This window comes from Hemitrygon akajei, chromosome 24 (assembly GCF_048418815.1).
Source record: "Hemitrygon akajei chromosome 24, sHemAka1.3, whole genome shotgun sequence".
NCBI classification, from domain to species: Eukaryota; Metazoa; Chordata; class Chondrichthyes; order Myliobatiformes; family Dasyatidae; genus Hemitrygon; species Hemitrygon akajei.
Genome location: NC_133147.1, coordinates 12,841,242 through 12,867,563, shown reverse-complemented (window position 1 = coordinate 12,867,563; position 26,322 = coordinate 12,841,242). Strand labels below are relative to the sequence as shown.

At 44.5% G+C, this 26,322-nt stretch overlaps 1 protein-coding gene across 1 annotated transcript in view; it reads left to right on the top strand.

The window, feature by feature from the left end:
- vgll2b (vestigial-like family member 2b) overlaps nucleotides 1-25,353 on the top strand; it is a 38,496-nt gene extending 13,143 nt beyond the window's left edge. The window contains 3 exon segments of the mRNA XM_073028364.1: nucleotides 16,079-16,326; nucleotides 16,328-16,505; nucleotides 25,072-25,353. Of these exon segments, the coding sequence (XP_072884465.1) occupies nucleotides 16,079-16,326; nucleotides 16,328-16,505; nucleotides 25,072-25,112 (467 nt within the window). The 3' untranslated portion in view covers nucleotides 25,113-25,353.
- Nucleotides 25,354-26,322: the final 969 nt, after the last annotated feature.

The window sequence follows — 26,322 nt, the reverse complement described above, 5'->3', positions numbered from 1 at the left end:
GCTCTCCGCTCCACATTGAGGAAGTTCAAAGTAAATTATCTTATCAGAGTACGTACTTGTCACCACATACAACCCTGGGATTCATTTTCCTGTGGGCATACTCTGCAAATCTATAGAGTCGTAGCTATAAAAAGGATCGATGAAAGATCAACCAGAGTGCAGAAGACAACAAACTGTACAAATGCAAATATAAATAAATATCAATAAATAAGGAAAACATGAGGTAATGAGAGAAAAAGTCCTTAAGGTGAGATCATTGGTTGTGGGAACATCTCAATGGATGGGCAAGTGAGTGTAGTTATCCCCTTTTAGAACAGTACCGTGCAAAAGTCTTAGGTGCTTTTGCTCAGTTCTGTATGCAGGAAGGAAGGGTTAGATTGATCGGTTAAAAGATCAGCGGGACATTGTGGGGACCAAGGGCCTGTATGTTTCAATGTTCAAATGGTTAAATCAGTGATGAGGTAACTCAGTTCATTTATATATCTCATTGTTCTTAGTGCTGAGAAATGTCTAGTCATCAGATTTAATTTATCAACATCCCTAATCAGGTAGTTATGTTCAATAATATGCCCTTCTAAATATAACACATGTTTCCAGAAGTGATTTTATCTTGAAACTTAGTTGACCTTGCAGTGGCTGCCGGATACTAACTAATAATAGGATCCTCGCTCACTAGTTCTATTTCGGTCACTAAACTGGTTAACGCTTATAGTGTCTTACATTCCATCGGTACTCGAGTCTCACTGCAGCAGGAAATCCGCTATGTCGCTATCAGGGAATCTTAGAAAATGTACGACATGGAGAGGAAATTCAGCAGTTCTTTGAATGCTCAAGTTAGGAGCAAGTGGAAGTTGCTTAGCTCCTCGAATCTGTTCAAACCTTCAATAAGATTGCTTTCTTCTTGAGCCAATTACCCCTACTGGGGCATAAGCCACTGACATCAGTTGGCCAGAGTCTTCTATCCTGGGCTGAAGTTTGATTGGCCCCCGTGGCTTCCACTTTCACCGCATGACCTCATACATCTTCTAGGCAAAGATCCTTCCTCTCCCGAGGATGAGGTCTTTGGGGCTTCTGTAGCTCTGGGTGTTTACGGGATGGGTTTGCCAGCCCCAGCTACTTCTCCCACCGCTGGGCTTGGGACCATCCAAGGTGAGCTTTCAATAAGATTGGAATCACTTTTAAACATAAGGTTCCTGCCCACTGCTGGTAACCGTTTACCATCCTGCTTATCATAATCCCACCTGAAAATTATTCACATACTCAAGCCTTGCAAGGGAGATACGAGTTCCTCGTGGCTTTCCTCAGAGCAGAAGCTCACATCATCTCATCTCTGACCAACTGGAAATGTCATCCCCAGATCCATCCTTCATGAGGTCCTTCAGGATATTGTAAAAACGATTTTTAAAAAAAGAAATTAAAAATTAGCTCTATTTGTCACTTGTACTTCGAAACATGGAGTGAAATGCATCATTTTTGTGTCAATGACCAACACATTTGAAAGATTGTGCATTGAATTGTGTATCTTTGGAATGTAAAGCACTAGAAACTCTTTACAGTGTTGGAAAGTGTACGGCCATGCACTTTGGTAGAAGAAATATTAAGTGTAGGCTACGTTCAACATGGAGAGAAAATTCGAAAATACGAGTTGCAAAGGGACTTGGGAGTCCTCGTGCAGGTCTCCCTGAAGATTAATTTGCAGGTTGAGTCGGTGGTGAGGAAAGGCAAATCCAATAATGGCATTCATTTTGAGAGGACTAGAATATGAAAGCAAGGATGTAATGTTGGGGCTTTATAAGGCACTGGTGAGGCCTCAGTTCAGGAATGTGGGCAGTTTTGGATCCCTTATCTTAGAAAGAATGTGCTGACATCAGAAAAGATTGAAAGGGGATTTGCAAAAATGATTCCAGAATTGAAAGGCTGGTAATTTGAGGAGTGTTTCATGGCTCTGGACTTCTACTCACTGGAATGCAGAAGAATGAGAGGCGATCTGATTGAAACCTATCAAATACTGAAAGGCCTCGATAGAGTGGATTTGGAGAGGATGTTTCATATGGTGAGGGAGTTTAAGACCAGAGAATACAGCCTCAGAAGAGAGGAGCAGCCTTTTAGAATGAAGATGAGGAGGAATTTCTTTAGCCAGAGAGTAGTGAACCTGGTCCAATTACCACCAGCATGTAACCTGTTGCACCAGAAGTCCTAACACACTAGATAAGGAACACCTATCATTCTTTCCCAAGACTGCATTTTGGCAAATCCGATCATTTGGCTGCACTCCTACTACCTAAAGAGCAAGGCTCCCGAGATCAAGACAACTAAGAGGTGGTCACGGGAGGCAGAGGAATGGTTACATGATTGCCTTGGAGTCAGTGGACTGGGCCATGTTTGAGAACACATCTGAGGACCTGAATGACTACACCAGGGTTGTTACAAACTTTATTAAAACAGCTGTGGATGAGTGTGTCCCCACAAAATCATTCAGTGCTTTCCCCAATCAGAAGCCCTGGATGAATGATGAAATCTGGAACCTGCTGAGAGCCAGATCAGAGGCATTCAAGTTTGGAGATCAAGAATGCTACAAGAGGTGCAAGTCATTGTCATGGCTATCCCTTGAGGTCGAGGATGATGGTCTTCATTCCATTTCCACAGAGCGAAGACACCTGCACGTGTATTTGTTTAACATGTACTTGATGTTGCACTCCAAGAAGCACACGATACTTCACAAATCAACCAACTGATTCCAATGGCATGGAAACCACGACGATTGGAGCTGATGGATTTGTTGTAGCCTTCATCTGCCTTCACAGCCATTGAGTTTGAAGTAACTTTGTCTGCCTGTTCCACCGTTGAGGTCTTGGTTGGATTGTTTTTTGACAGGGACCTCACCCTCAACCTTTCCGCCATGGGTGACCCTACCAGGAGCATATCTCCAGACGGCATCGCTCTCGGGATCTCAGGACAACACAAGCTTCTCCACCACGACAAGGTGACAATCCACGGAGAAGAAGAGGTGAAAGTATGATCTCTGGAAAGCTATCTCTCAGCTGAAGTGGAGATTCTGGACTAGACTGGAATCAACGAGAGACGCTCAACAGCTCTGTTAGGATTTGAATGCTATAACCTCCTACGAAATTAAATCCTGCGACATAGGGCACAACAGAGTTTCACTTCTAGTTGAGCTCAATGCCTCCTCTGCTCGCTCTGATCGTCAGAACAGGGAGAAACCATTGTGCGCACATAACTCTGAATGATCTTTTGGTCTCAGTATCTGAAGATGACGTGTGGGCTGCCTACAAGAGAGTGAATCCAAGGAAAGCATCCAGTCCAGATGGAATACCTGGCCGAGTACTGAAGACCTGTGCCGACCAGCTGGCTGGTGTATTCTCAGACATCTTCATCCTCTCACTCCAACAATGTGTGGTACCCACCTACTTCAAGCAGACTTCAGTCGTGCCAGTGCCCAAGAAAAGATGGTAAATTGTCTGAATGACTATCGCCCAGTGGCTCTTGCATCCACATTGATGAAGTGTTTTGAGAGGCTGGTGTTGAAGCATATCAGCTCCTGCCTGAATGGTGACTTGGATCTGCTCCAATTTGCCTACCAAAGCAACAGGTCTACAGCAGATGCTGTCTTAGATAGATAGATAGATAGATACTTTATTCATCCCCATGGGAAAATTCAACTTTTTTCCAATGTCCCATACACTTGTTGTAGCAAAACTAATTACATACAATACTTAACTCAGTAAAAAAATATGATATGCATCTAAATCACTATCTCAAAAAGCATTAATAATAGCTTTTAAAAAGTTCTTAAGTCCTGGCGGTAGAATTGTAAAACCTAATGGCATTGGGGAGTATTGACCTCTTCATCCTGTCTGAGGAGCATTGCATCGATAGTAACCTGTCGCTGAAACTGCTTCTCTGTCTTGTTGGCTCTTCAAACAACCCTAGAACATCTGGACAGCAAAGATGCATACATCAGGATGCTCCTTATCGAGTACAGCTTGACATTTAACACCACCATCCCCTCAAAAGTAATCAGTAAACTCCAAGACCTGGCCCTCAATATCCTTTGTGCAATTGGATCATGGATTTCCTCACTTGTAGACACCAGTCAATTCAGATTTGGCAAAAACATCTCCTCCACATGCGAAGAAAAAGCATTTCAGGATGTATATTGTATACACTTCTCTGACATTAAATTAGACCTTTGAACAATCTCCATCAACACAGAAGTACTGCAGGGATGTGCACTTAGACCCCGGCTCTACTCACTTTACACCTATGACTGTGTGGCTAAGCACAGCTCCAACAACATATACAAGTTTACTGTTGTGGGCCGTATCAAAGGTGGTGATGAATCAGCATACAGGAGGGAGATTGAAAACGCGGCTGAGTTGTGTAATAACAACAGCCTCTCGCTCAATGGCAATAAGACCAAGGAACTGATGGTAGACTTCAGGTGAGGGAAACCAGAGGTCCATGAACCAGTAATCATCGAAGTGACTTTAAATTCCTGGATGTCGCTATCTCAGAGGACCTGTCCTGGACCACTCATTTAAATATAATTGTGAAGAAAGCACAACAGTGCCTCTGCTTCCTTAGGAGTCTGCAGAAGTTCAACATGTCGTCAAAAACCTCTGCAAACTTCTATTGATGTATCATGGAAAGTGTGCTGACTGGCTGCATTGTGACCTGGTACGGGAACACCAACGCCTTTGAGTGGAATATCCTACAAAAGATAGTGGATTCAGCCCAGTCCATCACGGGTAAAGCCCACCCAACCATTGAGCACATCTACACGAAACATTGCTGCAGGAAAGCAGCATCCATCGTCAAAGATCCTCACCACCCAGGGCATGCTCCTTTCTCGCTGCTGCCATTAGTTAGAAGGTACAAGAGCGTCAGGACTTAGAAACCAGCTTCAAGAACAGTTACTACCCAACACCCATCAGGTTCTTGAACAAAAGGGAAAAACTACACTCATTTAATGACTCTTTTCATCTTGTTATTTCATGCTTGTTATTTATTCCTATTTATTTATTATCTACATTTGTAGTTTGTTTACAGTTCCTGATGTTCACGGTTACTGTTCTACAGATTTGCTACATAAGCCTGCAGGAAAAAAATCTCAGGGTTGTGTGTGGTGACATGTTTGTACTTTGATAATAAATTTACTTTGAACTTTGAATCCGTGGACTTCATTGTCACAAGCAGCTGGGAAGGTCAAATCATTGGGTATATTTAAAGCAGCGGTCGATAGATTAGACAGGGTATGAATGGATACAGAGAGAAGGCAGGAGATTGGGACATGGATCAGCCACGATGAAATGGCAGAGCAGACTCGATGGGCTGAGTTGTCACCAATTTCAGATATGGCCCAAGTGCGGAATGAAAGACACTGAAGCAGGTCGATCGATCACAGACTTTAATGCGAACAGTGTTAAAGGGAAAGAAAACAATAAATGCTAGGCCAATCAGGGCCGTTAACTAAAACTCTCAAACGGGAAACGAAGCCGGCACTGCGGCTGAAAAGAACAACTGAGAATTAAACGAATACCGCGGGTCTTCAGAGTCAGTTGACTCAACAGTCCAATTTCTCAGGCAATGCGGAATGCAGGCAGCGAAGTTTTGCTATGTTCAAGTCTTGACAAATACTCCAACGGAATGAATGGAGTTAAATATTATCACAATGAAATAATAATTAGCTGACACATGCATATTCACGAGCACAATTGCCAAATCTACAGCGCTGCTAAATCCGTGGCTGTGACATGAATGGCCTAATTCTGCTCCTATATCTTATGATCTTATGGTTTAAGTATTACAGTGCTGAGAAGTTGTGGCTCTTTGTCTTTTTTATTGATCCTCTTGTCTGCATTTTATTTCAGAACAATAATTTGTTGATCACTCTCCAAGAAAGTGAGAAAAATAGACAGCACGGTAGCGTAGTGGTCAGCACGCTTTACTGTACAGGCGACCTGGGTTCAATTCCCGCCGCTGTCTGTAAAGAGTTTGTACGTTCTCCCCCGTGACCCTGTGGATTTTCTCCAGGTGCTCCGGTTTCCTCCCACAGTTCACAGACGTACCGGTTAGTAGGTTAATTGGTCACTGTAAGTTGTCCCATAGCTCGGCCAGATTAAATCAGTGGTTGCTGGTCAGTGAGGACCGAAGGGCTGGAAGGGGCTGTTCCACACTATATCTCAGTAAATAACAGAAGGGTTTTTTAACTGATATACATTGTGAAATTTGATGCTTTGTGGCAGCATACAAATTACTATGGTAAAATAAAAATAACTGAATAGTGCAGTTCAGAAATTTGATGGCAGAAGGGAAGAAGCTGCTTCGAAAACATCACGTGTGGGTCTTCAGGCTCCAGTACCTCCTCCCCAATGGTAATAGTAAGAAGAGGACAATGGTAATAATAAGAGATGGTGAGACGTGAAGTATAGATTACCTGTTCTATTCCCCACTCTGGCCTCTTGCCTCTTCTCACCTGCCTATCACCTCCCCTGAGTCCCCTCCTCCAATGGTCCACTCTCCTCTCCTATCAGATTCCTTCCTCTTCAGCCCTTGACCTTTCCCACCCACCTGGCTTCACCTATCACCTTCTAGCTCATCTCCTTCCCCTCCCCCACCCACTTCTTTTATTCTGGCATCTTCTCCCTTTCCTTTCCAGTCCTGAAGAAGGGTCTCGGCCTGAGATGTAGCCTGCTCATTCATTTCCATAGACGCTGCCTGACCTGCTGAGCTCCTCCAGCATTTTGTGTCTGTTGCTCCGGACTTGCAGTATCTGCAGAATTTCTTGTGTTTAAAAAAACTTTTTCTAAAAAAGTTTTGTAACTCCAAAGTATTGAACTAATTGAAAGAAAAACAAGGGATCTGGGAGATAATTCATGTACATTAACTTTTTTTTACTTTAAGCAAGGCACTCATATGACATGGTGGCATGATAACGTATGCCATTCACATACTTTTACACATAGCTCTTAGTGGATGATTTAAACAACAAACTAATGCATAGGGAGGCAGTACAAATCAGATCTGTTATCACTAACTTTGATTATGTAAAAGTTGTTGCTTTGTAACAGTATTACAGTGTTTGGGGTAGTACATCTGTTGAAAGGGCTTAACGTCATGTCCATTTTGGGAGAGATCACTCAACTTTGGTCCCCACCGGACACTCAGCTGTCATCTGTCGCTCCAAGTGACTGTTTGCATGGGACAGCGGTACACCGCTTCAACAGGTGGGCTAAGCCAGGTAAGGGTAACCAGCAGGCCTCATACCCCAGTGAAGATAGGGACATGCCTGTCCTTGAATGCGGACTTGGTAGGTGAGATCTACAGTGAGATCCAGTGGCCAGGAAGGCAGTAGAACAATGCTCCACGGAGAGCGAAGGGAGCGACGAGGCATAGAAGATGTCACCGGCATCCACTGCAACCAAGGAAGACCCCAGTTTGTGACTCTTGATCGTACCACCGGACCCGGACTCCTGAGGTCGAAGGAGTGGAACTGCCCCGGTGCAACGGTTTTTCCACTTTAAAAACTCTCCACACTTGCTTTCTGTCATCGTCTGACACCCAGTGGACAACCGCCGCCACAGTGCAAAGACATAAAATTATGATTAAATTCAAACGTAAGTAGTGCGAGAAAAGGAATAACAAGGTTGTGTTCAGAAATCTAATGACAGAAGGGAAGAAGCTGTTACTGAATTGCTGAGTGTGGGTCTTCAAGATACTGTGCCACCTCCCGAAAGATAGTAATGAGAAGAGGACGTGTCATGAGTGGTGAGGGTCTTTCAAGATGAATGAGGCACCACCACTCGAAGAGGTCCTCAATGGTGGTGATGTTTAAATTGATGGATATTTAATTTTTAAGTGGTGACCAAGGAACATGAGTTTGAGGAATTGATAGTGGTAAATAAGGAGATAGCAAATGAAACAAATATGTATTCAGCATCAGATTTTATTTTGAAAGGATATATGTAACATTCAAGAAATAAATCTGTAAATCTGGAATTGGAAAGAAAGGAGGAAATTGGAATAATTACCATCACCTGTAATGTGGCACTGAGCAAATTGTAGCGATTGTTGGCTGACTCATCGGTGGGTACCGATGGATTTCATCTATGAGTCTTAAGGAGCTTGTAAGATGGTTGAAGTATTGATTTTAATTATTCAGAATTCTCAGGGTTATACATGGTGACATATATGTGCTTTGATAATAAATCTCCTGGTGGTAGAGTGGAAATACGTCTCTACCAAAGGAGGTGTAAGGTGCTCCTTCCCTCCGCTGGCCTGCAGGTTGCCCTTAGGCAAGGTGTAGCACCTGCTCAGCCCCCCCCCCCCCCCGATCAGGGTCACGTGAAGCCATGGGAGCTGATGGTGGATGGTCGTATGAGCAGACGGTGCATATCACAAGTCCTGATTATGCAACCATTGACACCAGGCAGACAATCTCAGAAGAGTATTAGTAATGGGTTGGGGGGGAGAGGGTCACCTGTCTTTAAGTACACTGCCCAGAAGTAGGCAATGGCAAATCACATCCTGTAGAAAAAATTGCCAAGATCATTCGTGGTCACGGAAAGACCATGATCGCCCACATCAATATGACATGGTACATAACAAACGAATGATAATAAATGTACATTGAACTTTAATGTCGCAACAAGGATCAAGTGGCTTTCTATTTCTTCTGATTAATATGTTCGCAACCTCGATGATGGAGCTTGGAGTTACATTCAAAGCTAGACCTTCCGCCTGAAGTTTTAAACTTTGTTTCACTTTCCCCAAACTTTGCTCCCTGTCCTGCTGAGTCTATTTAGCGTTTTTTGTTCTTATCACTAATGTTAAGACTGTGACCCCCTGCTTCTAGAGGCCCAAATCAGTGCAACAGGGGATCCCAACAGGGGATCCATGGACCCCTCCATTAATGGTAGCGGTCCATGGCATTAAAAAAATGTTTGGGAGCCCCTGGTGTACATCCATCATGTCAGGAATTTTTTTTCCATTTTGGGTAGCACAGTGGTATAGTTGCTAGTGCTTCACTTTGCAGAACCAACGATCTCTGATTGGAGTTCGATTTCACCACAGCATTGCAGGAGTTTGTACATTCTCCCCGTGACTGCATGGGCTTCTTTTGGGTCCTCTGGGTCCCTTCCGTATTTCAAGGACGTACCAGTTAGAATCAGCGAATAGTCAGCATGCAATGTTGCCGCTGGACGCATGAGAACACTTTCAAAATCCCCGCTGATTTGGTTTGAAGCAAAACACACGTTTCACTACACATTTCGATGTCCATGTGATAAATAAAGCTTTATCTTTATTGATTAGATTCTCTCTTTCTCTTGATTTTGAGCACTGGTCTGTTTAGTCTCTCACACGGTAAATATTCACCCCCATGTGTTGATTTGTTTTGATTTCCATAACGCCTATAGTTAAACTAATTCACAGCCGGAGAATGATAACACGAGGTTTTCATGTTCCAAGACTGCGAGAAGCCTCAGAGTTGTGGTCATAACTCAGCTCGTCACAAAAATCGGCCTCCTCTCTATGGACTCTGTTTACTCTTCACGTTGCCTCGGTAACAAGTTAAGTGGGTGGATTAAGAAGTTAGATATGGCCCTTGTGGCTAAAGGGATCGGGGGTATGGAGAGAAAGCAGGTACAGGGTTCTGAGTTGGATGATCAGCCATGATCATACTGAATGGTGGTGCAGGCTCGAAGGGCCGAAGGGCCTACTCCTGCACCTATTTTCTATGTTTCTATGTCTCTATTACAAAGATCCCCACCAGACAGTCTCTCTTTTTCCCCTCTCACATTGAGCAGAAAATACAAAAGCCTGAAAGCACGTACCATCAGGTTCAAGGACCAGAAGACATGAAAGCAAAATTAAGCCATTTGGGCCATCGAGTCTGCTCCGCCATTCTACCATGGCTGATTTACTATCCCTCACAACCCCATTCTCCTGCCTTCTCCCCATAACCTTTGACACCCTTACTAGTCGAGGACCAAAGCGAAAGAGTAAAGTAAATTTTATAATCGAAGTACATACCGGTACTTGTCACCATATACAACCCTGAGATTTATTTTCCTGTAGGCAGACTCAGCAAATCTATAGAATAATAGCTATCAACACACACAAAATGCTGGATGAACTCAATACGTCGACTGTCCTCTTTTCCACAGAGGCTGCCTGGCCTGTTGAGTTCCTCCAGCATTTTGTGTGTGTGTTGCTTGGATTTCCAACATCTGCAGATTTTCTCTTGTTTGAGAACGGTAACTATAACGGGATCAATGAAAGATCAACCAGAGAGCACAACAAACTGTGGAAAAGCAAATGTGAATAAATAGCAATAAATAGTGAGAACATGAAATAATGAGAGAAAAAGTCCTTAAAGTGAGATCGTTGGTTGTGGGAACATCACAATGGTTGGACAACTGAGTGTAGTTATCCCCTTTTGTTCAAGATCCTGATGGTTGAGGGGTAGTAACTGTTCTTGAACCTGGTGGTGCAAGTCCTGAGGCTCTTGTATCTTCTACCTGATGAGCAATGAGAAAAGAGCATGACCTGGGTGGATCTCTGATGATGGATGCTGCTTTCCTACAACAGCATTTCAAGTAGATGTGCTCAATGGTTCTGAGGGCTTTACCCGTGATGTACTGGCCTAAATCCACTATGAACCTCAATTTAAATATACCCTATGACTTGGCCTTCACAGCCTCCACAGATTCACCACCCTCTGCCTAAAGAAATGCCTCCTCGTCTCAGTTCTAAGGGGGCATCCTTGTATTTTGAATTGAGGTTGATAGGTGTCAAAGGTTATGGGGAGAAGCCAGGAGAATGGGGTAATAAATCAGCTATGATGGAATGGCAGAGCAGTCTTGATGGGCTAAATGTCCTAATTCTGCTTCTATAGTTTATGGTCCCTGTGCCTGGTGGAGTGTGCTTTCAGGCTTTTGTGTTTTCTGCCTGATGTGAGTGTGGAGAAGAGAGACTGTCTGGTGGAGTTGTTGTAATCCACCTACATAATTCATTACCCTCTGGTCCTAGACTCCCCACTATTGGAAACATCCTCTCCATGTACACTCTTTCTGGGCCTTTCATATTCCATAGCATATAATGATATTCCCCCCTCATTCATAGTCATAGAGTCATAGAGAAGTACAGCAGAGAAACAGCTCCTTCAGCCCATCTAGTCTGTGCCAAAATGATTTAAACTGCCTACTCCCATTGACCTGCTCCGGGGCCATAGCCCGCCATAGTGCAAGCTGCAGTGGTCCTGTCTCTGGCACTGAGGTTGGACCCTCGACTAGGAAGGGGAGGAGGGAAGAGAAGAGAGCGGTATTGATAGGGGATTCTATAGTCAGGGGGGGCGGATAGGAGATTTTGTGGGGAAGATCGGGAGTCTCGGATGATATGTTGCTTCCCTGGTGCCGGGGTCCGAGACATCTCAGATCGGGTGCAGGTTATTCTCGAGAGGGAGGGCAGGAATCCAGATGTTGTGGTCCATGTAGGGACCAATGACGTGGGTAGGATGAGTGAGGGGGTCCTGCGTAGGGAGTTCAGGGAGTTAGGTGCGAAGCTGAAGAGCAGGACCTCCAGGGTAACAATCTCAGGATTGCTACCTGTGCCACGTGCGAGTGAGGCAAGGAACAGAAAGATTATAAAGATTAAAACGTGGCTGAGAGGATGGTGCAGGAGGGAGGGCTTCAGGTTTGTAGATAATTGGGCTTTGTTCCAGGGAAGGTGGGATCTGTTCCGAAGGGACGGTTTACACCTGAACTGGAGCGGTCCTAACATTCTTGCAGGGAAGTTTGCTAGTGCTTCTTGGGGGGGTTTAAACTAAATTTGCAGGGGGCGGGGATCCAGAATGTGAGAGAGGATAGCGAGAGGAAGAATAAAGGACAGGTGGGGACTACACGGTTCCGGAATATTAAGTGTGTAGTAGAGAAAGGTGAGGCGGAACAAGTGATAAGGAGGACACATGTACAGAGGGATGGTCTGACGGAACATGAAGTTAAATGTGTTGAAAGAATAAGTAAATTTAGGAAGGACAACAAAGTTCTAGGGGCGTATAGCCCGATGGGAGTTCGGGGAGCTGGGTTAAGCACAATAGGCAGTGATTCAAACAGAGAGAGGAGAAATGGGCTAAAAATTCTATATCTGAATGCACGAAGTATCAGAAATAAGGCGGATGAGCTTGAAGCCCAGGTGCGAATGGGTAACTATGATGTTGTTGGGATAACGGAGACATGGCTGCAGGGAGATCAGACCTGGGAAATGAATGTACAAGGGTATACGTGCTATCGTAGGGACAGAAATGTGGGCAGAGGGGGTGGGGTGGCCCTGTTGGTGAGGAATGAGATTCAGTCCTTTGCAAGGGGGGACATAGGGTCAGGAGAAGTAGAGTCTGTGTGGATAGAACTGAGGAACAGTAAGGGCAAAAGGACCCAAATGGGTGTTGTCTACAGGCCACCAAACAGTAGCATGGATATTGGGTGCAAGTTGAATAGGGAGTTAACATTGGCATGTGGCAAAGGTAATGTCGCAGTAGTTATGGGGGATTTCAACATGCAGGTGAACTGGGAGAATCAGGTTGGTGCTGGACCACAGGATAGGGAGTTTGTAGAGTGCCTATGGGATGCATTCTTGGAACAGCTTGTACGAGAGCCGACCAGGGACAAGACTATTCTGGATTTAGTGTTATATAATGAACAGGATTTGATAAGCGATCTCGCAGTAAAGGAGCCATTAGGAGGTAGTGATCATAATATGATAAGTTTTTATCTGCTATTTGAGAAGGATAAGGGCAGCTCGGAGGTGTCAGTGTTACAGTTGAACAGGGGAAACTATGGAGCCATGAGGGAGGAGCTGGCCAAAGTTGACTGGACGGATATCCTAGCAGAAAAGACAGTGGAACAGCAATGGCAGGTATTCTTGGGAATAATGCACAAGGTGCAAAATCAGTTCATACCCCAGAGAAGGAAGGATTTAAAGGGGGGAAAGGGGCCACAGTGGTTGACAAAGGAAGTCAGAGATTGCATAGCATTAAAAAAAAGGAAGTATGACGGAGCTAAGGTATGTGGGAGGACAGATGATTGGGAAGTTTTTAGGAACAACAGAACTTAACTAAAAAGGCAATACAGGGAGAAAAAATGAGGTACGAACGCAAGCTAGCCAGGAATATAAAGGAAGATAGCAAAAGCTTTTTTAGGTATGTGAAGAGAAAGAAGATAGTTAAGAACAATGTTGGGCCCTTGAAGAATGAATTGGGTGAAATTGTTATGGGAAACAGAGAAATGGCAGAAGAATTTAATGAGTACTTTAGATCTGTTTTCACTAAGGAAGACACAAGCAATCTCCCAGATGTATGGATGGGCCAAGGACATGGGGTAACAGAGGAAATGAAACAGATTGACATTAGGAAGGAAACGGTGATGAGTAGACTGATGGGACTGAAGGCTGACAAATCCCCAGGTCCAGATGGTCTGCATCCTAGGGTACTAAAGGAGGTGGCCTTGGAAATTGCGGATGCATTGGTAATCATTTTCCAATGTTCCTTAGATTCAGGATCAGTTCCTGAGGATTGGAGAATGGCTAATGTTATCCCACTTTTTAAGAAAGGAGGGAGGGAGAAAACAGAGAACTATCGACCTGTCAGCCTGACATCGGTGGTGGGGAAGATGCTAGAGTCCATTATTAAGGATGAAATAGTGACATATCTAGATAGCAGTGATAGGATTGGGCTGAGCCAGCATGGATTTACCAAGGGTAAATCATGCTTGACTAATCTGTTGGAGTTTTTCGAGGATGTAACCAGGAAGTTAGATGGGGGAGATCCAGTGGATGTAGTGTACCTCGATTTTCAGAAGGCATTTGATAAGGCCCCACATAGGAGGTTGGTGGGTAAAATCAAAGCTCAGGGCATCGGGGGGAAGACATTGACATGGATAGAAAACTGGTTGGCAGATAGAAAGCAAAGGGTAGCGGTGAATGGGTGTTTCTCAGAATGGCAGGTGGTGACTAGTGGGGGTGCCACAGGGCTCGGTATTGGGACAACAGCTGTTTACGATTTACGTCAATGATTTAGATGAAGGCATTGAGAATAACATCAGCAAATTTGCTGATGATACTAAGCTGGGTGGCAGTGTGACATGTGATGAGGATGTTAGGAGAATTCAGGGTGACTTGGATAGGCTGGGTGAGTGGGCAGATACTTGGCAGATGACGTTTAATGTGAATAAGTGTGAGGTTATCCACTTTGGGAGTAAGAACAGGAAGGCAGATTATTATCTGAACGGTGTAGAGTTAGGTAAGGGAGAAATACAAAGAGATCTAGGAGTCCCTGTTCATCAGTCACTGAAGGTGAATGAGCAAGTGCAGCAGGCAGTGAAGAAGGCTAATGAAATGTTGGCCTTTATTACAAAGGGAATTGAGTACAAGAGCAAGGAAATCCTCTTGCATTTGTACAGAGCCCTGGTGAGACCACACCTGGAGTATTGTGTACAGTTTTGGTCTCCAGGGTTAAGGAAGGACATCCTGGCTGTAGAGGAAGTGCAGCGTAGATTCACAAGGTTAATTCCTGGGATGTCTGGACTGTCTTACGCAGAGAGGTTAGAGAGACTGGGCTTGTACATGCTGGAATTAAGGAGATTGAGAGGGGATCTGATTGAAACATATAAGATTATTAAGGGATTGGACAAGATAGAGGCAGGAAATATATTCCAAATGCTGGGAGAGTCCAGTACCAGAGGGCATGGTTTGAGAATAAGGGGTAGGTCATTTAGGACAGAGTTAAGGAAAAACTTCTTCTCCCAGAGAGTTGTGGGGGTCTGGAATGCACTGCCTCGGAAGGCAGTGGAGGCCAATTCTCTGGATGCTTTCAAGTAGGAGCTAGATAGGCATCTTATGGATAGGGGAATCAAGGGATATGGGGACAAGGCAGGAACCGGGTATTGATAGTAGATGATCAGCCATGATCTCAAAATGGCGGTGCAGGCTCGAAGGGCCGAATGGTCTACTTCTGCACCTATTGTCTATTGTCATACCCCCGACAAAACTGCATACCATACTTTTATACAACTTCAGCATAGCATCCCATCTCCTGTACTCAATACTTTGGTTTATGAAGGCCAATGTGCCAAAAGCTTTCTTTATGACCCTGTTTCTAATCTCCAGTCAATACAGCTTCTATCCAGCTGTTATAAGACTATTGAACGGTTCTCTGTATGATAAGGTGGTCTACCCCGTTATGAACTCACACCTCATTGTCTTCACTTTCTCTTTAACTGTAACTCTATATTCTGCACCTTGTTAACCAATATCCCTTGTCCTACCTCGCTGCACTGATGTTATTAAGTGATCAGTATGAACGGCATGCATCTAAAAGTGAGATGCAGTCAAGCCAACTTGCCAATGTAACCCCTGCCTTACATCCATCATCAAGGACCCCCACCACCCTGACCATGCTCTCTTCTTGCTGCTGCCATCAGGAAGGGGGTACAGGATCCGTAGTTCCCACACCAGGCTCAGGAATGATTATTACTTACTCTTCAACCATAAGGCTCCTGAAACAGTGTGGATAACTGCACTCACCTCACCACTTACTAGTTTCACAACTATAGACTCACTTTCAAGGACTCAATAACTAATGCTCTGGGCATTATTCTCTCTCTCTCTCTCTCTCTCTCTCATCTCTCTCTCTCTCTCTCTCCTCTCTCTCTCTCTCTCTCTCTCTTCTCTCTCTCTCTCTCTCTCTCTCTCTCTCTCTCTCTCTCTCTCTCTCTCTCTCTCTCTCTCTCTCTCTCTCTCTCTCTCTCTCTCTCTCTCTCTCATCTCTTTCTCTCTCCGACTCTCCCCATCTCTCTCTCTTCCTCCCTCCCGCTCTCCATCTCTCTACCCACAGTTTGTCTGCCCGTTGGCCATCAGTCTTTGTGGGTAGTTTTTCATTGATTTCATTGTATTTCTTTGCTCAACTGGGAATGCCTGCAAGATAATGAATCTCTGAGTCGTACATGGTGACATGGATGTCCTTTGATAATGAATTTACTTTGAATGTTGATTTTTATTTTTCCAGAGGGCTCTCTGAACCAGCGTAATTTCCCTGCCTCCTTCTGGGACAGCAATTACCAGGCACCCCCGTCCGCCTCAGCAGCCAGCAGCAGCAGCATTGGTTCTCAGCACTCAGAGCTTCACCTGGCCTCCGCGGAGCCCTACACAGCCGTCCTGCATCCTCACCTGGCTCATCCCCCAGAACACTGGCACTACCCACTGGCCGGGCCCCTCAGCCCACAGGCACCAGCGTACCACCAGCCCAGGACTGTCACACGAACTCTACCCCGTCAGCCCCAACCTCGACCCTCGCTACAGCACTTTGCTCATGCCCACCCTCCGCTCCAGCAGTCTGCAGCCGGTCATCAGTGGCACCGAGCCCACCGCCCCTTGGTCAGGGGTTTTCCCAACGGCTGAAGCGACGCAGACTTTGAACCTGAACATCGACGCGGGTAAGGCTCTTTAAGTATCTCTTTAAGAAACACTGACAGTACAGCCATGGGTTCTGACTGGAAAGAAATGATCAGGGTTGTTTACTATCATTCCTTCGTATACAAGTGCCAAGGAGAAAGAAATCATTGTTACTCAGTCGGTCAACAGGTACATTTAATGTCAGAGAAACTTATACAATAAACATCCTGAAATTCTTTTTCTTCGCAAACATCCACGAAAACAGAGGAGTGCCCCGAAGAATGAATGACAGTTAAATGTAGAGCCCCAAATCCTCCCCAGCTCCCCCCCTCCCACACACAAGCAGGAGCAAAACAATGAACCCCCCCCCTCCCCCACCCACGAGCGAAAAGCATCGGTGCCCCCTACCAAGCACTGGAGCGTGCAGCAAAGCATCGATAAAGGCACAGACTTGCAGTACCCCCAAACACTACTCGTTCACCCGGTATTCGACATACCACAGGCTCCCTCTCTCTCCCTAATAAGGGTAAAAGAGGTGTCCCCGTTTCACAGCGAGAGGGGAGACGTAACAAAACAGCTCGCTGATTTATGGTGTTAGAGGTCTGTTGCGCTGCTCTTTCTGAGCTCTGTGCCTCTAGGCGCACAGCCAACAGCAAGCCCGTTGCTCATGATCTTCCTTGTTTTCCTGCGACGCATCTGTCGGAGGCACCAGCCTTGAATCAACCCACCTGCAAAGCCATGAAAATCCTGCAACCTGAAGGCACGCTAGTCCTCCAGGCCTTACCCTTGCGATATCGAATGCAATCGGGATGCAATGCAGCATAAATGAACACAATAAGCAAAAAGAATACCAAATATATATAAAACAATACTGTAAAAAACAACGTACAAATAACTGTTAAATACAAAGACGGCTTAGAGTCATAGAAGAGTACAGCCCCAGAACAGGCCCTTCGGCCTAGCTAGTCTGTGCTGAACCATTTAAATTGCCTACTCCCATCAACCTGCACCGGGACCATAGCCCAACCATCCACGTACCTATCCAAACTTCTCTTAAATGATGAAATCCAGCTTTGCATGCACCATTTGCACTGGTAGCTTGTTCCACACTCTCATGGCCCTCTGAGTGAAGAAGCTTCCCCTCATGTTCCCATTAAAATTTTCAGCTTTCACCCTTAACCCATGGCCTCTAGCTGTAGTCCCACCCAAAAAGCCTGCTTGCGTTTACCCTATCTATGCCCCTCATAATTAGGCCTCACCACTGTCTTATACAACATAGCATCCCATCTCCTGTACTCAATATTTAGATTTATGAAGGCCAATGTGCCAAAAGCCTTCTTTACTGCCTCCACTTTCAATGATTTATGGACCTGTATTCCCAGATCCCTTTGTTCTAACGCACTCCTCCTCCTCAGTGCCCTACCATTCACTGTGTAAGAGCTACTCTGGTTGGTCCTCTCAAAGCACAACATCTTGCACTTTTCTGCATTAAATTCCATCTGCCATGTTTCCAGCTGGTCCAATTCCCACTGCAAACTCTAATAGTCTTCCTTGCTGTCTACTAAAATGGATGTATGCCAATTGACACTAGGTGAGGCTAGGTTCACCTTAAAGCTTACTGTCATGAGCGTACATGCACAGGATATAAATGTCATTAAAATTAGCTTTTTGTAACAGCAACACAGTGCGTTACAACAATAAACTCAAACTGACATGAATTATACATGACAGATAACAACACAAGTGCAAGTTGAGAAACACAAAGAAATTGAGTCTTGTAGTGTTAGGGTTTTTCAGGTGAGTTCAGGGTTTTTCAGTGGAGAAGAAGCTGTTGTTAGACTTTGAGATGTACATCTTCTTGCTCCTGTACCTCCTTTGGACCTTTATCATTATGCATAAAAACACAGAAATCTACAGCGCACTACAGGCCCTTCGGCCCACAATATTGTGCAACCACGTACCCTACTCTAGAGGCTGCCTAGAATTTCCCTGCCACATAGGGAGGGAAATTCCCCTCTGTTTTTCTAAGCTCCATGCTACCTAAGAGCCTCTTAAAAAATCCTGTTGTATCTGTATGTCAGGATGCTGAAGCAGGGTCCCAATCGCAGACCAAGTACTGTGCGCACTGTGATCTTTACTGAGTAGCAAATCCAGAGGGGCAACGAAGTCGGCGTCAAAGTTCAGGCGGAGATCAAAAATTCCAGAGAAATCCAAAAACCAGAATCGGGAAACAGGCGGAATCAATATTCAGATAGAGAGTTCAGATATAAATGCTGGAAAGGCTCAGGAAAACTCGCTGGCACAATCTGACAACAAACAGGTGAAAACACAGGACTGAAATACACCGAACAATAAACAGAGAGGCAGATGATAGGTGGAGCACAATGAGACAGAAGTGGCAGCAGAGCAGGTAATAATGAGAAACAGGTGAGAGACAGAGTACAGGTGTCCCCCCTTTACAAAGGTAGAGCGTTCTTACGCCGAAATGGCATAAAGCGAAGAACCGTTAATTTATATGGGAAAAATTTTCGTAAAAGTGAAAATCCTCTTTGTAATGCGAAAACAGGTTACTAATGTAGGTCTTTTATAAAAGCGAAGTGGCATGAAGCAAACATTTGTAAAGCAGGGGGACACCTGTACTCAGTGATACAAGGGCCGGAGTAGAGCAGGAGCGGGGACAGGAGCACATGGCAATACAAAACCACAGACTGACAGCTAGGGGGAAACACACAAAAAGACAGAGTTCAACTGGAGGTACTGACACCATATTGTATTCAATGCCACAAGTATAAAAGCAAGATAATTTGTTAAACCTGCTTGGTGTGATTCTTCTGTTTAGAATCATAGAAACCCTGTTCTACAAATTATATCTGAAAGAAATGTTATAGGACTCTCCAGTCTTTGAAATAAGTTTCATAAGACTCTTCAAGTCTAGCATTTGGCATTTTGCAATTTAACCTAACTGATGTCCTCAGAAATGTTTATTGTGGGGTAATGATACAGAGATACATCCTAGGATGCTCTGGGACACATTGCCGGTGGTGTCACCTGGGAGTCATCGGGCGTTTTGGGTCCTTCAACATCGGACACCCACACCCAGGTGACCCGGCCAGGGTTGATCAGGCCCCGGCTTGTGTCCCAGCAGCATTGGTCCAGGGGTCACACTTCTTGATCCACAGCCTTCTGGAGGCTCGCTCAGCAGCCTCTGCGACAGTCCTGATGACTCTTCTTTGCGGCCCTAAGGAGAGAGTAGGTTCCGCACAGAGATCAGCCAGCAAATCCTCTACACCCCACCTGTATAGGCTCTCACTGTGCTCTCCACCCCTGTCTCTGCTACTGCCCAACCTGGTATTTGATTCTCTTACACTCAAACGCCTTCTCAATCTGGTCTTCCCAAGGAACTGTCAGTTCTACCATGACCACCTGCTTCGAGGTTTCTCAAAAAATGACTGAGGCAGACCTCGGGGATGATGATGTGATGAAGTCAGGGAACTTTAATTGCTTGCCCAGATAAACTTACATTGCCAAATGCATCCTTCAATGTAATCGTTTATTGAGTGGTCTTAGTTTAGATTTACAAAACTGCCAACGATTCTGATATTTTTTTCTTTGCATAATTCTAAACTTCTATAGTTGTACCAGGGAGAGCATTCTGACAGGTTGCATCACTGTCTGGTATGGAGGGGCTACTGCACAGGGCCGAAAAAAGCTGCAGAAGCTTGTAAATCTAGTCAGCTCCATCTTTGGGGAATAGCCTACAAAGTATCCAGGATATCTTTAGGGAGCGGTGTCTCAGAAAGGCAGCCTCCAATACTAAGGACCTCCAGCACCCAGGGCATGTCCCTTTCTCACCATTACGATCAGGTAGGAGGTACAGAATCCTGAAGACACACACTCAGCAATTCAGAAACAGCTTCTTCCCCTCTGCCGTCCGATTCCTAAATGGACATAGAAGCTTTGGTCACTACCTCACTTTTTTTAAATATACAGTATTTCTGTTTTTGCACATTTTTTAATCTACATAATATATGTAATTGATTTACTTGTTTATTTATTATTATTATTATTTTAATTTTTTAACATTTTTCTCTGCTAGATTATGTATTGCATTGAACTGCTACCTGCTAAGTTAACAAATTTCACGTCGCATGCCAGTGATAATAAACCTGATTCTGATTCTGAAAAAGTTTATTCGGTAAAGCTGAACTAAATAGCTGAACTAAATCTGCATCTGAACTAAGGCTAGTTAAAAGCTCCCTCTGTTGGACCCCATCACTGTTATTTTTTGCTCTGAATTCAAAAACGTCAATTTTGTAAGGAAAATACTGCTGATGGTGGAACATGTGAAAATAAGATCGAGACCCAAATATTGGTCACTTAGAGTTTAGAGCCTACTTTGCAATTTAGGACGTTCTTCATTGATCTAATTGTAACGTTAGACATGCATTCCCATTCACCATGGTAACGTTTCATCTTTCAATGTTGAACGGCTCAATTTAATGTCAGAGCATGTACACAGTATACAACCTGGAATTCTTACTCTTCACATACATCCACGAAACAGAGAGGAAAAAAAACAAAGAATGAATGATAGGAAAAAAACAGTAGAAGCCCCCCCAAAGGCCCCCACTTCCACACACAAGAAGCAACAAAGCACCAATCCTCCCCCAAACTTGTTCCAGCAAAAAGCATTAGCCCACTCCCACCACCCACCAAGCAATTGTAAGCCCCCACAGACCACGATCTATAGACCATCAAGAACTACTGTCCATCCTAACACCTCAACAGGGCCTCTCACTCACTATTGAGGGAGATATCGATCCTGCCCCAGCGGGAGGGGAGGCCAACAGCTTGTTGTTACGATGTTACTGTCTGCAGCGTCGATTGTTACGAGCTTCCCCCAACTCGAGAGTCAGCAGACTCTCCCTTACCGTCTTTCTTGTCAAAGCTTGATCTACCTCTGCCAAAAAAATCTTTAAAATATTCTGCTTTCATGCCCCACGGAGGAAGAGATCTATGACCCTCTGAAAGATATAGCATCACCTCATCTCAAATTTATATAGGGGTCTATCTTTAAACAGCTTTAAAGATTCAAAGCCCATTTATAATCAAAGCATGTATGCAGCATAAAACCCTGAAATACACTTCTCCCACACGCAGACACAAAACAAAGAAACACCATAGAACCCGTTCAAAGAAAATATCAAACACCCAACACCCAAAAAAGAACGAATCTGGCAAATGGCAGAAAATGAGTGAATAACACACAGAATATTAAACATCAAACCGCAGAGTCCTTGAAATGATCGAGGAATGTTCAGTTCAGTTCATTTTAGCACTGTGGCATTCACTGACTGCAGGCCATGTGACCAATTAACCTACTAACCCGTACATCTTTGGAATGTGAGAGGAAACCTATGTGGTCATGGGGAGAACGTGCATACTCCTTACAGGCAGCGGCGGAAATTGAACCCCAGGTAGCTGACACTGTAAAAGAATTGTGCTGACCACTATGCTACCGTGCCAACCCAGTTGTTTTAGAGTCCCCAACTTGAGGAGGCATCCTATCCTCTTCCACCTGGTCAATTCCTCTCAGGATGTTGGGTCTTTCATTCAGGCCTCTAAAATCTGAACCTCAAGTTGTGTTCTCCTCAGCCTCAAGGAGAAATGGGCCTAAGCACAAGGCCTACTTCCTCTGCTTGATGGTCAAATTCTCTTTACATCGATTACAGAGGACATTAGGGCACAATGCAGTCTCTTTGACCCATGATGTTGTTCTGGTCCTCCAACCTTCTCCAAGATCAATCTAACCCTTCCCTCCAACATAGCCCTCCATTTTTCTATCATCCATCGGCCTATCTGAGAGTGTCTTCAATGTCTACAACGTATCTGCCTCTTCCATCACCCCCAGCAGGACATCAGCACTCTCTGTTTAAAGAAGTTACCTCTGACATACCCATTCCATGCTCTCCTCCAAACACCTTAAAATTATGCCATTCCTGCCCTGGGGGATAAAAGTCTCTGGCCATCCCCTCTATCTATGCCCCTTATCATCTTGTACAGCTCTACCAAGTCAGCTGTTATATTCCTTCACTCCAAAGAGAAAAGCCCTAGCTCGCTCACTCTTTTCTCATAAGACGCGTCCTCCAGACCAGGTAGCATCCTGGTAAATTTACTCTGCCCACTCTCGCAAATTTCCACATCCTTCCTATAATGAGGCAACCAGAAATGAACACAATATTCCAACTGTGGTCTAACCAGATCTGCAACATTACCTCATGATGCCTGAACTCAATCCTCCAATTAATGAAGGCCATCTGCCTTCTGTAGCATCCAGGACTTCAAAGCTCAATGCCTCAAAAAATGGGCATCATTAAGGAGCCCCATCACCCAGGACATGCCCCCTTCTCATTGCTACCATCAGGAAGGAGGTACAGAAGCCTGAAGGCACATACTCAACGATTCAGGGACAGCTTCTTCCCCTCTGCCATCTGATTTCTGAACGGACGTGAACCCATGAACACTACCTCACGACATTTTTATTTAATTACTTTGTATATATACTCACTGTAATTCACAGTTTTTGTATCTATTATTATGTATTGCACTGTACTGCTACTGCGAAGACAACAAATTTCATGACATATGCTGGTGATATTAAAGCTGATTCTGATTCTGATCAACAACCCTATCAACTTGTGCAGCAACTTTGAGTGATCTATGGACTTTGTCCCCAAGATCCCTCTGTTACTAAGTCCACAAGACTATAAGATTTCAGAGCAGAATTAGGCCATTTGGCCCATCAAGTCTGCTCTGTCATTGCATCATGTCATTTTCCCTCTTGGCCCCAATCTTCTGCCTTCTCGCCGAATCCCTACATGCCCTAACTAATCGAGGATCTGTCAACCTCTGCCTTAAGGTACTGCGGTTTGTCAAAGAACTCTGGATATTCAGCAGGTCAAAGGGCGGGTGAAACAAAAACAGTCAATGTCATACAGAACTGTGCAAAAGTCGTACACACACATATATAGCAAGGGTGCCTAAGACTTTGCACAGTACTATGAACTGCTGTCACACAAAAACAAACCCATGAATTTCATGATGTAGATGAGTCTCTATTGTGGACTGAGAATGGGAAGGGGGCAGTGAGAGGGGAATCATGGTTGGGAGAAGAGGAAGGAAGAAGGGAGGGAGTGGGAAACACCAGAGAGACATTCTGTAATGATCAATAAACCAATTATTCGGAATCAAATTACCTTGTCTGGTGTCTCAGGGCTGGGTGTGTCTGCACCCGCGTCACCCCTGCCCAGTCCCTGACACTCCTTCTCTGCCACCTGTCCCATCCCCTTCCCGCGAATCTCCACCCTCGCCATTCCCAACATTCTTTGCTCCCGCCAGATTTACAAACCTGTTCTCCACTCCACATTAACAAATACAGTTCTATGCAACAGTCTTCGGCATGATATATAGGTCGGTATTGTGTTATCAAGGCTTAATCCCTACAACTTGACAATTAGTAATGTGTCCTTTGAGGGGGAGTTTTTGTTTAACATGGAGCTCAAGATTATTTCCCTTTACAAGAGGATCATTTGTGAAAAAGAAAATACACACAGTGGCCACTTTATCACATTTATTTATTGAGATATTACACCCTTCCAGCCCTTCGAGCTGTGCCAACCAGCAATCCCCCAGTTTAACTCTAGCCTAATCACAGGACAATTTACAATGACCAGTTAACCCATTAACCGGTTTATCTATGGACTGTGGGAGGGAACCAGAGGAATCCTTACAAGTAGCATGGAATTGAACTCTGAACTCTGACGCCCGAGCTATAATGGCATCATACTACCCGCCAGGCCACAGTGGTAGAGGTGAGGGTCTTCTGCTTCTGAGGCCCATCCACTTCGAGGTTCGACATGTTGTGCATTCAGAGATGCTCTTCTGCACAACACTTCTGTTGTGTGTGGTTATTTGAGTTACTGTCACCTTCCTGTCGGCTTGAACCAGTCTGGTCATTCTCCTCTGACGTCTCTCGTTCGCAAAATGTTTTCACCCACCGAACTGCCACTCGCTGGATAGTTTTTGCTTTTCCTACCATTCTCTGTAAACTCTAGAGACCGTTGTGGATGAAAATCCCAGGAGATCATCAGTTTCTGAGATACTCAAACCACCCCATCTGGCGCCAACACTCATCCCACAGTCAAAGTAATTTAGATCACATTTCTTCCCCATTCTGATGTTTGATCTGAACAGCAATTATTGTCCATTCATGCATGCTTTAATGCATTGGGTTGCAGCCACATGATTGGCTGATTAGATATTATCATTAACAAGCAGATATACCTCATAAAGAGGCCACTGAGTTTAGACCTGTTTTCTATAGATAATTGTTCGCATTGATTAATGTAGATCCTAGATTGTGTGCTAGTTGAGTTTAATTTTCGCCTGGTTCTTTTTGCTCTCCACAAACACACACACACGCCCATTCTACCGTTCTCTCTTATCAGGTCTTCAGAACCACATCAAAGCCAAGGATGTGTTCTGGTTTTAGACATGCGTGGCTTAAGTGCTGAAGCTGTAATAAATGTCCTGTGATCTCAGTTACAGCTCGACACTACTCCCTGCCTGGAGGATCGTACTTCGGCTGAAAGGACCAGGAAGACAGTCACTTAGATCTGTTGGTATAAATGGACATGGGGCAAGATTGGCTCAAGTGGTCAGTGGAAGGCTGTCACAGCAAGTTGCACAGAAGGACAGTCAATCATTTGGATATTCCAAGGGAAGACTTGTGCAGCTGATGGACTCCCATTTATATTCGTCTCCTGCTGACTCCCTGACTAAGAGTCAGGACTTCAACATTAAAAGTTTGCAGTTTTTTTTCCTAATTCAGTTCAGATTTTGGATTTTTCCTTTACTTTGTGAAATGTTTGTTCTTGTGACGTGGAGGATCTCAGAGTGATTTTGGGGGGGTGGGGAGAAAAGAGATGCAGGGTCACTGGGAGACTTCATCCTTCGAAGTTTCTTTCATCACGTTCCCACCCACCAGATTTGGAGCCCTCGCGTGTTCAACACTGGAGCAAGTGGTAAAACAAGAGGACTTTATTTCAAATTTTGAAGTAAATTTTATGATCAAAGTACATACGCAGTGAGACTCATTTTCTTGTGTGCATACTCAATAAATCTATACAGTAACCACAGTCAGAGAGTCTATGAAAGACTGGATGTTCAACCAGAGTGCAGAAGACAGCAAACTGTACAAGTGCAAAAAGAAGAAACAATAATAATAAATAAATAAACAATAAATATCTAGAATATGAGAATATGAAGAGTCCTTGAAAGTGAGTCCATAGGTTGTGGGAACATTTCAATGATGGGGCAAGTGAAGTTGAGTGAAGTTATCCACTCTGGTTCAAGAGCCTGATGGTTGAGGGGTAGTAACTGTTCCTGAACATGATGGTGTGAGTCCTGAGGCTCTTGTACCTTCTTCCTGATGGCAGCAGCAAGAAGAGAGCATGTCCTGGGCGGTGGGTGTTCCTAATGATGGACGCTGCTTTCCTGCGGCAGAGTTTCATGTAGATGTCCTCAATGGCTGGGAGGGCTTTACCTGTGATGTACTGGGCTGAATCCACTACCTTTTGAAGGATTTTCCATTCAAAGGCGTTAGTGTTTCCCTACCAGGCTGTGAAGCAGCCAGTCAAAACACTCTCCACTACCATCTACAGAAGTTCGTCAAAGTTTCTGATGTCATGCCGGATATCTGCAAACTCCTATGGAAGTAGAGGAGTTTCCATGCTTTCTTCATAATTGTACTCACGTGCTGGGTCCTCTGAAATAATAACAGCTAGGAATTTAGAGTTA